The sequence below is a fragment of the Callithrix jacchus genome, chromosome 18 (genome assembly GCF_049354715.1).
Source record: "Callithrix jacchus isolate 240 chromosome 18, calJac240_pri, whole genome shotgun sequence".
NCBI lineage: Eukaryota > Metazoa > Chordata > Mammalia > Primates > Cebidae > Callithrix > Callithrix jacchus.
In genome coordinates, this window is record NC_133519.1 from 20,169,871 (window position 1) to 20,182,365 (window position 12,495).

The 12,495-nt window shown below is 44.4% G+C and overlaps 1 protein-coding gene across 29 annotated transcripts in view; it reads right to left on the reverse strand.

Moving 5' to 3' along the window:
- Window positions 1-266: 266 nt before the first annotated feature.
- DCAF8 (DDB1 and CUL4 associated factor 8) overlaps window positions 267-12,495 on the reverse strand; it is a 45,931-nt gene continuing 33,702 nt past the window's right edge. For 20 of the 29 annotated variants that reach the window (XM_035280260.3, XM_008984722.5, XM_078356100.1 and 17 more), the window contains 7 exons: window positions 10,096-10,168; window positions 9,572-9,629; window positions 8,952-9,059; window positions 7,134-7,264; window positions 3,394-3,513; window positions 2,871-2,987; window positions 267-2,248 (listed from right to left, as the gene is read on the reverse strand). In XM_035280260.3, coding sequence (XP_035136151.1) covers window positions 2,132-2,248; window positions 2,871-2,987; window positions 3,394-3,513; window positions 7,134-7,264; window positions 8,952-9,059; window positions 9,572-9,629; window positions 10,096-10,168 — 724 coding nt within the window. In that variant the 3' untranslated portion in view covers window positions 267-2,131. Of the gene's footprint in view, window positions 2,249-2,870; window positions 2,988-3,393; window positions 3,514-4,980; window positions 7,265-8,951; window positions 9,060-9,571; window positions 9,630-10,095; window positions 10,169-12,495 lie in introns of all 29 variants that reach the window. The other 9 variants (XM_078356096.1, XM_078356092.1, XM_078356095.1 and 6 more) reach the window with 2 other exon arrangements.

Sequence of the window (12,495 nt, forward strand, 5' to 3'; positions counted from 1 at the left end):
TGCAGCCCAGAAGAAGGGCTGGGAAAATACCCCAAGTGTATACCCTCACCCCACCCAGTCTCATGAGTATCACTGAGCTAAATGGAGCATATCCTACTTCCTGCAGTCTCCAATTGGAGCCCAAGCACTGGAAATATGGGGCTCCCAAAATGGACTCCCTGACACTATCGTGTGCAGAATGAGAGGGGAAGGTTGGGTACCTACATTAGTAGGAGCAAAAACCATCCATTGTGAATAAATGGACCACATACCACACAGAGCAGCAGTTGGGGGGAGGAAAAGCTTTACTGGGAGAAAATACAATTCCAGAGTGCACGGTTTTTAGCCCACCCTATCACCCCACCAGCAATAGGAACACAGACTACTCAATCTCCACACATTCCCTACCTCAGGGAGTCAGTACAGCAGCCAACATCTGGTCTGAGAGCTGCTGGGAAAAGGGGCAAGAGGAAGAAGTCTGGGAATACCATTCTCTCATTCTTCTCCCCTCTTTGCTGGCCTAATTTAGTAGAATCTGACTGTCCCAGGATACAGAATTCGTGATTGGATCTTATGGAAACTAGGGGCAAAAAAACAGCAGCAAAAGCATTTCAGGGCAAGAATTCAGCTGGGACTTTTCAGACTCAGTGACCAGTGATTAAGACAAGAGCCCAAGCTCCAGCCACTGCAATCAGTCCTTAGATTAATGACTTGTTCCTCAATCCTAAAATATCAAGAGGTGGACAAGGTATAAGTCAAACCCAGGAAGTCTTTGCCTTCACTCTTCTGTAAAGAAGGGAACTGGCATGAATTTGGATGGCTTAAAGAATCAAGCAGCAAAAGGTGAGACAGAGTGTGTGTGTACCCGTGTGTGGTGTGTATGTACATGTCTTCTGTCACACAGTACCACAACAGTCTGCAGTGGTGACACCACCCTAAAGTAGTTTAGTCAAGTTGGTTAGAAGAGCCATCCTTGGAACCCCGCCACAAGACTTAAGGAGAGGTAGGAGATCTGAAGCAAAAAGCTGAGAGGAATTTCCTGTTTTTCCCAACCCCCCACACCAAGGCAGGGAACCAGGAAGGGCAGAAATGAGGATCCTTTCATTCTCGAGCCTCCTAAAACCTAAAGGGTAAGTTCCAATCTCTAATGACCATACACAGAGGTAAAGTGACTCCAGGTGTCACCTCCACACCATTACTCTTGTTCACTCGTCCTTTAAGTCCCTTTATTGTATTCATAGAGAATATATAGGTATTTAAACTTTGACAATAATTTTACCTTGATACATCCAAGTTTGACTTGCTTTTTAATATATTTATAGATATAAAATTAGGCCTCTAACAGTGATAGGGACAGGGAGATTGCTGCCAACAAACAATATTTTTTAAAAAAATAACAGAAGAGGTAACATCCTTCCTATTCTTCCTTTGATTCTGCCCCTCCTCCCACCTCTCCCCAATCTCCTTCACCTGACCTATTTAAGAGGTGACGGATGAAGAGAAGAGAGTGACGGATATGTAATCAAGTGCAAAACACTGTGATAAGTACAGAGAATGAATGAGGTGGAAGGGAAAGTGAAGAGTGTGGGATGGTTAGGGGCTTTAAGGACTTCCCAGAAAAATAGGATCCTGGGATGGGGTTGCTGAGGGGGGGAAAAAACCCAACTGTCATAGATTTAAAAAAAAAAAAAAAAAAAAAAAAACAAGAAAAGGTCAAAAACCTAAACCAAAGAGAGAGTGGCACTCCTACCCTCCACTCTGGCCCCTTGGTACTGAATAGCCAGTTGTTCCCCCCACCCCCCTGCCCAAGAAACAAGGGAGATTAAAGAAAAAGAAACCCCATTCCCTATCCCAAACCAGTTAACAAAATAGGCTTCCCTCTCCTCTCAAAAAGAGGCTTTGGGGAGAGGCCATTTCTGCTGAGTCCTATGCACTTCTCCATGAAGGCCCATACCAGGGCTCCACTCCCATTCCTGGGTATTCTGTGTTGGTTCACTCCTCTGGTTTGTCCTTTCTCCTGGGACGTCTTTCTTTTATCTAAAGCAAAAAGTCCAAAGTGCGTTTCTGCTGAATGTAGGGCCTGGGACAGGAAAGGGCTGCCCAGGCAGGATCGGGTTGGCAGCCCCAGCCCGCCCCACCTAGGTATGAGGCCTCAAGATGGCATGCACTGCACTCGGTCAGGGCCCTCCTCCTCGTCCGATGTGTCTGAGGAGCTGGGAGACTCATCAGAGTCTGCGTCTGTGGCCCCAACCCCAGGTTCTCGCCAGCGCTGTGGGATGGGAAAGGCTCGTTAGTAACTTCCGTGGAAGGAACAAGGACTAGCCTGTTAGGTCTTAGCTAGAATTTAGATGCTTTAGGCAAGAGATCAGCAGAAATTTTCTTAAAGGGCCAGATAGTAAATATTTTAGACTTGTGGTCTATATGGTCTTTATGGCAACTCTTCAACTGTGCCATTGTAGCATGAAGGCAACCACAGATGATACACAGAATAGGTGTGGCTGCAACCCAATGAAACTATTATTTACAAAAATGAGCAGCAGGCCAACTGCTAGTTTGCTAACTCCTGACCTAGGCCTCTTTTGTCTTAAGAAGAAAAATAGAAGGGTCACACTGAGACTTATTTCTTCTCAGTTCCTTCCTCCACACTCCAGCCTTTGCCTTTATGAAGATAGCATTACACATGGATGGCAGCAATGGACAAGAGTAGATACCACCCTTTTCTGCTGATGCTTCTTCCAAGGCTGTATCAGGGATCTGATGGGGATAGAGGACAATGGATAGGAAATCCGACCAAGATCACCAGATTCCTCCTTAAACTCACTACTCTGGAACTTTTTAGGCCTCTTGAGAGGGTCACTGCTCTTGGGAGGTCACTTCCAACCCCCGCTTACCCGGTGGTGGCGTCTCTGTCTCAGGTGATGCATGAGGAACCACAGCATGTGACTATCAAACAGGTCAGTGTGGTGCAAGCTCTCTTCATCCCGATCCCGCTTGTTCTTCTTAATCACCTGGAACCCAAAAGGGTTGGGAACGGGGGCAGCAATGAAGATGGACCGGGGACCTCATCAAGAAAGCTGATGTTCTATCCCAATAAAAGCTCCCCATTAAGTTGAAATGGAGCTACATTAGATTAAGAAACAATGCCCTAGGTTCAGCCTCTGTGAAGGTGGCAGGCTTTAACACAAAATAATTCTTGAAGATGCTCCTCATCCCCATCCTATTACAAATTAGTGCCACTTCACAGCTGCCCCCTGGAGCAGGACTATTCCTACAGAGGAAATTACAGGAATGTAGGGGAGGGTGTTAGAGTAGTGCCTTTAAAGAACTGGGCAGCAAATTATTCCTTCCTATGACAATGAATCAACAGTATGTGAATAAGCAGAAAGAAAATAACTTCTGCAGTCAGCCACTTACATCTTTTAACCCTGTCAGCTCAGTGGAAGCTTCAGCTGTGGGTGCCCATATCTTCACATCATGGTCTAGGCCACTGGTTGCCAACACAGGCAGGTGAGGGTGGGGCTCAAGACAGTTTACCTGGTCAGGAAGAAAGGAAAACACAGACTTAGCAGTGTGTGGGAGCAGGGTCTAAAAACCACTACTCACCTTGAAACAAACAACTGCCCTTGATCAGGTCTGAGGCAGCTGCTAGGGCAGCTGCTGGGGAAGGGAGGCCCACCCATCCTGAGCCTAAGCCAAAGGGCACTGGGGGTAGAGAAACCAAACAGAGACTGGGTATAAGACCAGGCACATCAATCATTTTCTATGTATAGGTCAGGGGTGGCTTCATTCCCAGATATGGACCTAGGGGTGGGTGAGTGACTGCCCAAGCTTAGTGCTGGCTTCATAAGAAGACAGTGAGATCCAGATGACCTTATTCACTCCAGATTTCAAAGCTCCAACTTGCCCAAGGCTAGAAAAAAACCATCTCAGTGGCTTTTACCAAGTGGCAAACAAATTTTAAAAAATGAAGAAAGCAGCAGCTGCCAATGAACCCCCAGAGAAGAGTCGGAGAACAACTATATTCATTTGGCACTGTTTACTAGCACTGGATGAAGGCACAGGCTGAGAAGAGGAGGCTGAGTTGCAAGGAGTGGTGGGAGTGATGGAGGCTCATGTCTGCTTGAGATAACCTTGCATATCCCAGGGGACAACATCCTACTACTGGCCCTATAAGCTCAGCTATGAGGCAGCACATTAAGGAAGCTTCTTGGGGCTTCCACAGCCTCAATCTCAGCCACCTCTGGCTAAATTCACTGAACAAGGCAAAAGAAATAAACTACAGCAGGCAGGCCTTCTAGCTTAGGCAGCTTCCTTCTGTCTGAAAGGCATCCATGCCCCCTGCTGTCTGACTTGGAAACATGAGCTTCCCCCTAAGGGAAGGGCAGGGAAGTTCCTACCCCATTCAAAGAGTTAGTCCCAGATCTAGCTGCTAAAGCATTTTGAGTCTTTTAGTGAAAAAGGAACACGTATGAAAGGCACCCCACCTTGCAGCTGCCCTATAGTCCAAGAAAACAACTTCTTTTAGTTCTCTCTGGACCAACTAAGAACATCTGAGAAGAGGTCAAGGTCAGGCATGGAAAATAGGGCTGACCTAAAGACTTCCCACTTTCTTTGACTTCCATCTTACAAATAAACAAATGCTCAGAAAAGACTGAAGCTAAGACTGAGCCTATGAATAAAACAGAAACCCAATTCTTTATCTCCTCCTTGCATTCCACATTATCAGCTTATTGTGAAGTTTATCTTTGGGCTTTTTTAGGCAGTGCAGTTAAACTCTAATGCTTGGACTAGTGTATGTATCTACAGTAATGGACAATTTACACATATAAACCTGAACTTTTTCATCCATCTCCTAGTAAGTCCTTGTTACAAACCTGAACTCTGAGCTAGCCCTGCTTGAATAAGTCAGCAAAATAAAAAAGCACAGGGGAACAATTCCTTGGAACTTAAGGCTAAGGAAAAAGCCAATGGCAAGAGGAACAAGAGAATGACATACAGTACCTGAATTGGAGCCTGTAGGGGAGTCGATAGAGAACTTCTGGGCCAGAGTACCTGGTCACTTCACCAGACCTGTCTGAATGCCAGGACTTATCCTGTCAATAATGCCTGAGCAGAGAAAAGAGCTCTGGCCTTAGATGACTGGGCTGGAGGAATGTAGAGAATGGGATCAAGCATCAAAGTGCTCTTGGGAGACTAAGGGGTTGTCCTCTGATACCACCCCCGACCCTGTCCCTGTGAAGCTGAATGGGAACAAAGAAAAGATCCTCAAATCAGAGTCAGGAGACCTGAGAAAGGTAGAAAATAACTTCTAAGATCTTTTCTGGTTCTAACATGCTACTCTACATTTACAATTTCCATGATATAGAACTGCTGAGTCTACTACACTGAGCCTAGTGCCTGGTGATCCCCACTGCTGGAAAGTTAGGACAAAAAAACAGAGGGAGCCAAGCGAAAGACCACATGAATCATTCAGCTTACACAGAGACAACAATATGTAAGGAAATTTGCTTCAGGGGTACTCTCTGTATCTCCTGTTCTAATCACTCACTCCTAGGACCACTAAAACTTAGGCCTGGAGCCCACCCATCCCAAGTAGAGGCCTTCCCCACCTCGGCAAATGGGTTAATCATCAAACACTGGCACTGGCTGAGCTAAAAGCAAACTGGCTTGCAGAATGCTTTTGGAGAATGGACAAATGCTGGCCTGGGAGAAGGCATTCAGCTCTGCATCTCTTTAGAACAGAATACAAGACAATAGTTTATGTCAAGAAAAAAATTGGCCCCTTCTGACTTCCTTTCTCTAAATGCCTATTGCATAATTCCCATTAAGACTCAAGGGTTTTGGGTTTGTTCACTGCGGATGACACAGGGGACCTACGGAAGAGTAGGAAATGAAGCAGGGAAGAGTGAGACACACCTTGAACTTCTAGACTCCTCTCCATTTGTATTCAAACCACAAAAGCCCTAGATCTATGGAGGTCTCAGGTCCCAAAAATTTAGAGGAAACAAGAAGAAAATTTGAAATACCCTTGTACCAGGGCAAGAAAAAACATAAGGAATGGGATCCTGATTGCAAGGAACCATCCTAAATTCTAAAACCACTCTCTGAATAAGCCTCATCAAGAGATGGCTAGGCTCTTTGAAGTTCCCCACAGGTAAGAAGGAATAAAAAGGAAGAAAGACCAAGCTGTTTCAGTCATTACCTAGAGGCCTTGGGTAATCAGACTATTTTGATCAGTATAATTTAGTCTTCCAAACTGTCTTTTTCCCATCTCCCGTGGTCCAAAAACCTTAGAAAGCAATTGAACTCTTTCCTAATTCTAGGTCTCAAAAATGAAAGAAAAAAAAAAAAAAGATAAGGTTAACCAGATACATCTTAAGAGCTGATCACTCTTCATTCGCTAACTCGATTCTCACTCTTCCTTTTTGCCCTAACTTCACAGAGGTCTGCAAAACTCAAAGGACAGGCAGACTATGATATGATCTTGGTTATACAGCAAGCAGGCTGCTCAGCACTAAAAACTGCCACATTTGCTTTCTCCTTACATGTACACATTATGTGTGTAGGTCGGTTTGAATGTGAGCATGACACTTCACCCCTAAATACTTCAACATGTATCTCCTAAGTACAAGGATATTCTCCTACATAAGTAATCACATCAAATACATTTAATACTGAGTACCATGTTAGCTAATATATAAACCATATTCTGATTTTCTCAACTGTATAAAAAACGCTCTTTATAGCTTTTATCTGCTGACCTAAGATCCAGCCAAGATCACTACTTAGTTAAGGGAAGAGAGATGGAGAAATCTTTAGCATAGTGTAGGAGGGTGTGCCCTGAAAGCTAATGCTTTTTCACTTGAAAAGGTGCATGCCTAGAGATAAGTTACATCACTCAGGACAGAGGTTCTTCCCTAAGATCCCTTTCTTCTCTCAGTACACTATGCTTTATAGGGACTGAAGATAGGAGAAGGAAGAAAATACTCCATCAAAAACTCAGCACCCCAGGCTATCCAGCCTTTTAATTTAGCTGGCTGGATCTCTAAAACATGGTATCAGGTAGTCACAGTGAGAATTCAGTGCCCCTGCTAAAACCTACCTTAATGCCCGGAGAGACTAGGGAGCCAGCCAGCTCAGCACACCATACTCACCACGCCTCCCTTGTCCCCCTCCATGAACTGAATAATCTGGCAGGATGATTTCTCCCAGAGAAAGATGTGCCCACAGTCACTACCGCTCACCACAAACTCACTCTTGGGGCCATAGAAATTGACGCCTTTTACTGAAATGATAAACGAAGGAACAAACCACATGAGGGTTGGCATCAGGCCTACATATACTCATCTCAAAGGGAATTCAGTTATTCACTAACTCTAAATCAGCTGAGGGCTGAAGAATTACTTTCATTTTCACAAAACAAATCGAGATTATGCATGTTTAATGGACAGTTATAAGAATCATACCAGTCCCAGAGATGATTTATATTCTCCCAAAGAGCTCCTTAGGGCGGAGGAACCTGCAGTCCTTTAGCAGCAGTCTCAGTCTCACTAAGCTTATACCCTATCAAGCAACCACAGGCCCCCCTAATGCCTTACCTGTCCCACCCTGAATCGTCCCAGCTCTGCCTACTCTTAGGCAGCACTCTTATGCCCTAGGATTATCTTTGATATGTGGACCTCATTGGTACCTTGTCAATGTTTTTGGGGTCATCAGTTGATCTGAGACTGATGAAGGTATATGCCACAACTGCCTCTAAGAAGTAAGTGATCTGTGCTTGTCACCATTACCAGGGCTCTACTCACCAGAATCAGTACAAGAAACCAAGAGTTCCAACTACTATGGTCAGTACGATATTGACCATGAAACTGGCACCCTTCCTGTATGTGCCTTGTGCTGAGATCCAAGAATAGATTTTTCCCTCCCTCCCTACCAGCTCAGGAAAAAATAAATAAATAAAACTAATCTCTAACTGCTATCTCCAAGACAAAATCATGACAGGTATCTGTTAGGAGTGGTAATAACAGAGTAGTGATTCCTCAGCTTTTCTGAACATCAGAATCATATGGGCAGTTTAAAAAAAATCTCAATGCCCATGTTGTACCCCATACCTATTAAATCAGAATATATGGGGTTAAGGCCAGACTGTTATGCTTGGTGACTCATGTCCAGCACTCTGGGAAGTCAAGGCAGGCAGATCACTTGAGCCCAGGAGTTGGAGATCAGGCTGGGCAACATGGTGAAACACCGTCTCCAAAAAAAATACAAAAATTAGCCAGGGGTAGTGGCCTATGCCTGCAGTACCAGCTACTCAGGAGGCAAGGATCACCTGAACCCAGGAGGTTGAGGCTGCAGTTGCCTGGGAGGTCGAGGCTACAGGGAGTCATGATGGCATCACTGCACTCCAGCCTGGACATCAGAGTGAGACTGTCTCAAAAACACAAAACAAAACAAAATACATCAGGGGATTTCAATGTGCCCCAAAGTTTGGGAACCATAGACATGGAACAAAACAGGCCAATCTTGGGCTAGGTACTACCACCATTCCTCCTCTTCTGCCTCATCTAAAAGAATCATTTACTCCTTCCTCCTAAAGGTACAAGGTCACTCCCTATTTAAGCAAGTCAGGACCACTGACTAAAGAGGGCTTTCCCTGACTCCCTGACAAGGCATTTATACTTATTTTGAAGTTACCTGAAATCTAAAAAACAGTTAGTCTTATTTCCTTATGTACAAACCAATTAGAAGTAAACATTATTGCAGTGTCAAGAGATGCTCTTGAGAGCTTTCTCCTCTAGCATAGCAGAGAAAACATGGAAACTCCAGCCCAGTTCACGATAATCGCTCAGTGCCCATGGCAACACAGGCAGCCTACTCCTTAGGTAGTTTCTATTTGTATAACCTGAGTAAGACACTGTGGTTCTCCAAAGCCAATAGACTTGGGCCACAGAAACCTAGGAAGACAGTCTCACCTGTGGCATTATTTCTGTGGCCCTTATATCTCTTAACATACTGGGCCCCATCACTGTGAGAGGAGTTGAAGAGGTAAATGTCTTCATCATTGTAACTGGCCAGGAGCTCTGCCAAGAACAAGAACACAGCAGTGAAGGCAAAGGCTGAAAAGCAGGGACCAGGAATTGGGGTTGGGTTGGGGCTTCTTGCCAGTAGTGCCCCCTCCAAATACCCAGGTATAGCACCCATCTTACTTATTTGTAACACCAGGCAAGTCAGACTGTACAGGGTAGACTAGGAACACACTGCCAACCCAGGGGCAGCAGAATGCTCAAAAAGATCATACCCATTCACTCAGGATGAGTCAAAGGCATAAGAACTTGCTCAGGCAAGTAACCTGGGCTTCAGGACAGGCCCTGCCAAGTATCATCTGCAGCATTCTGCAAATGGTACCTGGCATCTCCAAGGGTCATCTGCTGTATCCTCCCGCTATGTGCTCACCATCAGCAGTTACTCCCCAGCTGCTCCACTTGGAGCTATAGCACAGTGGTGAGCACTGGAGGGCACATGCCTCACTGGCTCAGCAGCTCCCTAGACAGAGGGGGCATGCCAGCCTAGGAGCTGGGCCCTGCTCACGTACCTGTGCCGTCGTGGCTGTACACAAGACAGGTGATGTTTGCTTTGGACTCACTGTTCACCTGCAATAAGGAGCAGATACTGACTGATGCCCCACCCCCCCATTTGTTATACCATCTTCAGGAAACAGCTTTTCCTTCAAAGTCCCCTATACCTTCTCCCAGAGATTTGAGAAAGACAGAGACAAGAGTACAACTGATGAAACATGACCACCTCAGGGGGTAGCATCTTGGGGCTTTCTCTTGCTTGTCATCTGTGTGCTAGTCACTTTTTGTACACTGTCTCAGTAGGCCTCACCATCAAGGTGCAAGGCAGTTATTTTTATTTCTATTTTGTTGATTAAAAACTGAGACTATCAGAAGTGAAATGACTGCCAAAATCACAAAGCTGGTAAGTGGTAAAGCCAGGATACAAATCCAGATGACTGACTTGAAAGTCCAAGCTCTTCCCACCATACCCCCAAGTTCAAGTGCAGCCTTGGGGTCGAGCCAGGGAAGCCTGGAGCAACTGGCCCTTCATGAATCTTACCAGGTGATGAGGGCAGAACTTCTTGAGTACTCCATTGTTCTCATTCTCATCAATTTTCCTCTGGTCATAAATCCTGTAGTTGGAAAAGCAATGAAAATTTCAAAATTTAAAAACGAATCCCTTAAAGGACTGCAATTTGATGTAGTGGCAGGAAACTGCCAGCTGCATGCAGATTAACATTTTCCAAACCAAGCTTCTGGTTCATGCTCTTGCTTAAAGGCCGTTCCTTTCTCAATCCATTTCCAAACCCTAAATCTCTCTCTTTTTTTTTTTGAGACAGGGTCTCACTCTGTCACCCAGGCTCACTGCAACCTCCACCTCGTTCTGTCACCCAAGCTCACTGCAACCTCTGACTTGTAGGTTTAAGCGATTCCCCTCCTCAGCCTCCTGAGTAGCTGGGACTATGGGCACACATCACCACGCCTGCGTAATTTTTGTATTTTTAGTAGAGACAGGGTTTCACCATGTTGGCCAGACTGGTCTTGAACTCCTGGCCCCAAGGGATCCGCCTGCCTTGGCCTCCCAAAGTGCTAAGATTACAGGTGTGAGGCACTATACCCAGCATCAAACCCTAAATCCTTCATCGATGTATTTCCCATTTTAAGTGGCAATCCTCAATTCTGTCAGTTTTAAGTGGTTTATCTCTCTCAAGTTTTAAATCACATACTGCTAATTTTCACCAAAACATTAGTATAGAGCTTTTTATGTGTATGTTACCTACTGAAAAGGGTTACTCACTGGCAGCAACCAAACTTAAGGTAAGTCAGTGGGTCTGTAATCCCTCCTTGAAATCTTACTTGGCCTGTTCTCCCTCTCATATACCACAATAATTATTACAAACTACCACCCATATCCTCAAGACTCCCTCTCCTTACCTCATTCTTATCAAGCACACTACCTTCACGTTCCTTCCTCTAAGGCAAGCTTTAAATTCAAATATTTATGACACACATATTTTGCATCAAATATTATGCTAGGTGCTAGAAATACAGTGATGTACAAGACAGATCCAGTATCTGTCCTCACCCAGTCTCCTCCAATCTCAGAGCCTATCTCTCAACAAATATTCTTCATTTCATCCTTCCAGGGACCTTGTTTGATGGCCAGCTCATTTTTCAACCTCTTTCTCATCACCATCTGGCCACTTTCTAAAAATCCTTCTACTAACTGTCCTTTCCTACTATTACTTTTTTCTCCTTCCCCTTACAATCATACTACTGAAAACAATGATCAACATTCAATGCTTCCACTTCCTTACTTCCTATTCACTTCTCAGCCCGTCCTAATCTGGTTTTGGTCCTCAGCTCACCACTGAGACTTCTCTGGCTGAAGTCATCAGTTAATTGTATACATTTGTCAAGTAGGCTTAAGTCTAGAGCTCAGAAAAAGTGTGGTTTGGAGACAGATGTAAGTCATATATCCATGTATAGGTGGTAGTTAAAGCATTGGTAATGGAATTAGATCCCCAGTGGAAGAGAGAGAGGATTTTCCCTTCCCCCTTTAGAATCTCTGGCCTCTTTCAGAATGTAATGAAAACTATAGTACCTTTTCCTCAGAAAAATGCATATAAACACCCTTCCTGGAGGTTCGCATGATACTTGTACTTCAAGTTAAAATTCTCTAGTATAAATTAAGATGAGAGCTGAACACTGAGCTACTAGAGAACATCAGCATTTAATGGGTGGACAAAGGAAGATAAACCCATGGGACAACACTGAGGAGTGGCTGGACGTCATCAAGGAGAGAAGGTGTTTCAGGGAAGGAGTAATAAACAATGTCAGGAGTAGAGAAAGAGACTTGAAAAGTATCTTATTGGCTTTGGCAGTTAGATTACTGATGACTTAAGCCTTCACCTCACGGGCTCAAATTACCCTCCCACCTCAACCTCCCAGGTAGCTGGGACTCCAGGTGCACACCACCATGCTGGGCTACTATTTTTACTTTCTGTGGAGACAGCATCTGCCTAGTGTGGCCTGAAACTCCTGGCCTCAAGAGATCCTCTTGCCTCAGCCTCCCAAAGTGCTGGGATTACAGACCTGAGTCACTACACCCCAACTATTTATTAATAATCTATTATATTCTACATATGATGCTAGAACAGGTTTGGCAAACTTTTTCTTAAAGGACAAAATAGTAAATGTTTTAAGCTGGTAAACCGGCAAATCATTTAATCTCTATTATAACTATTGAATTCTACTATTGTAGCATTAAAGTGGTTACAAACAACATGTAAAGGAAGGCATGGCTGTGTTCCAATAAAACTTTATTTATAAAAACAAGCAGTATAGTTTGTCAAGCCCTGTGATGGACAGTAGTCATAGAAAAATTAATACAAACTTTCCCACTATTTTCTGAACATATAACAGGCCTTGACAGTTTATATTTTACTTTATTTTTATT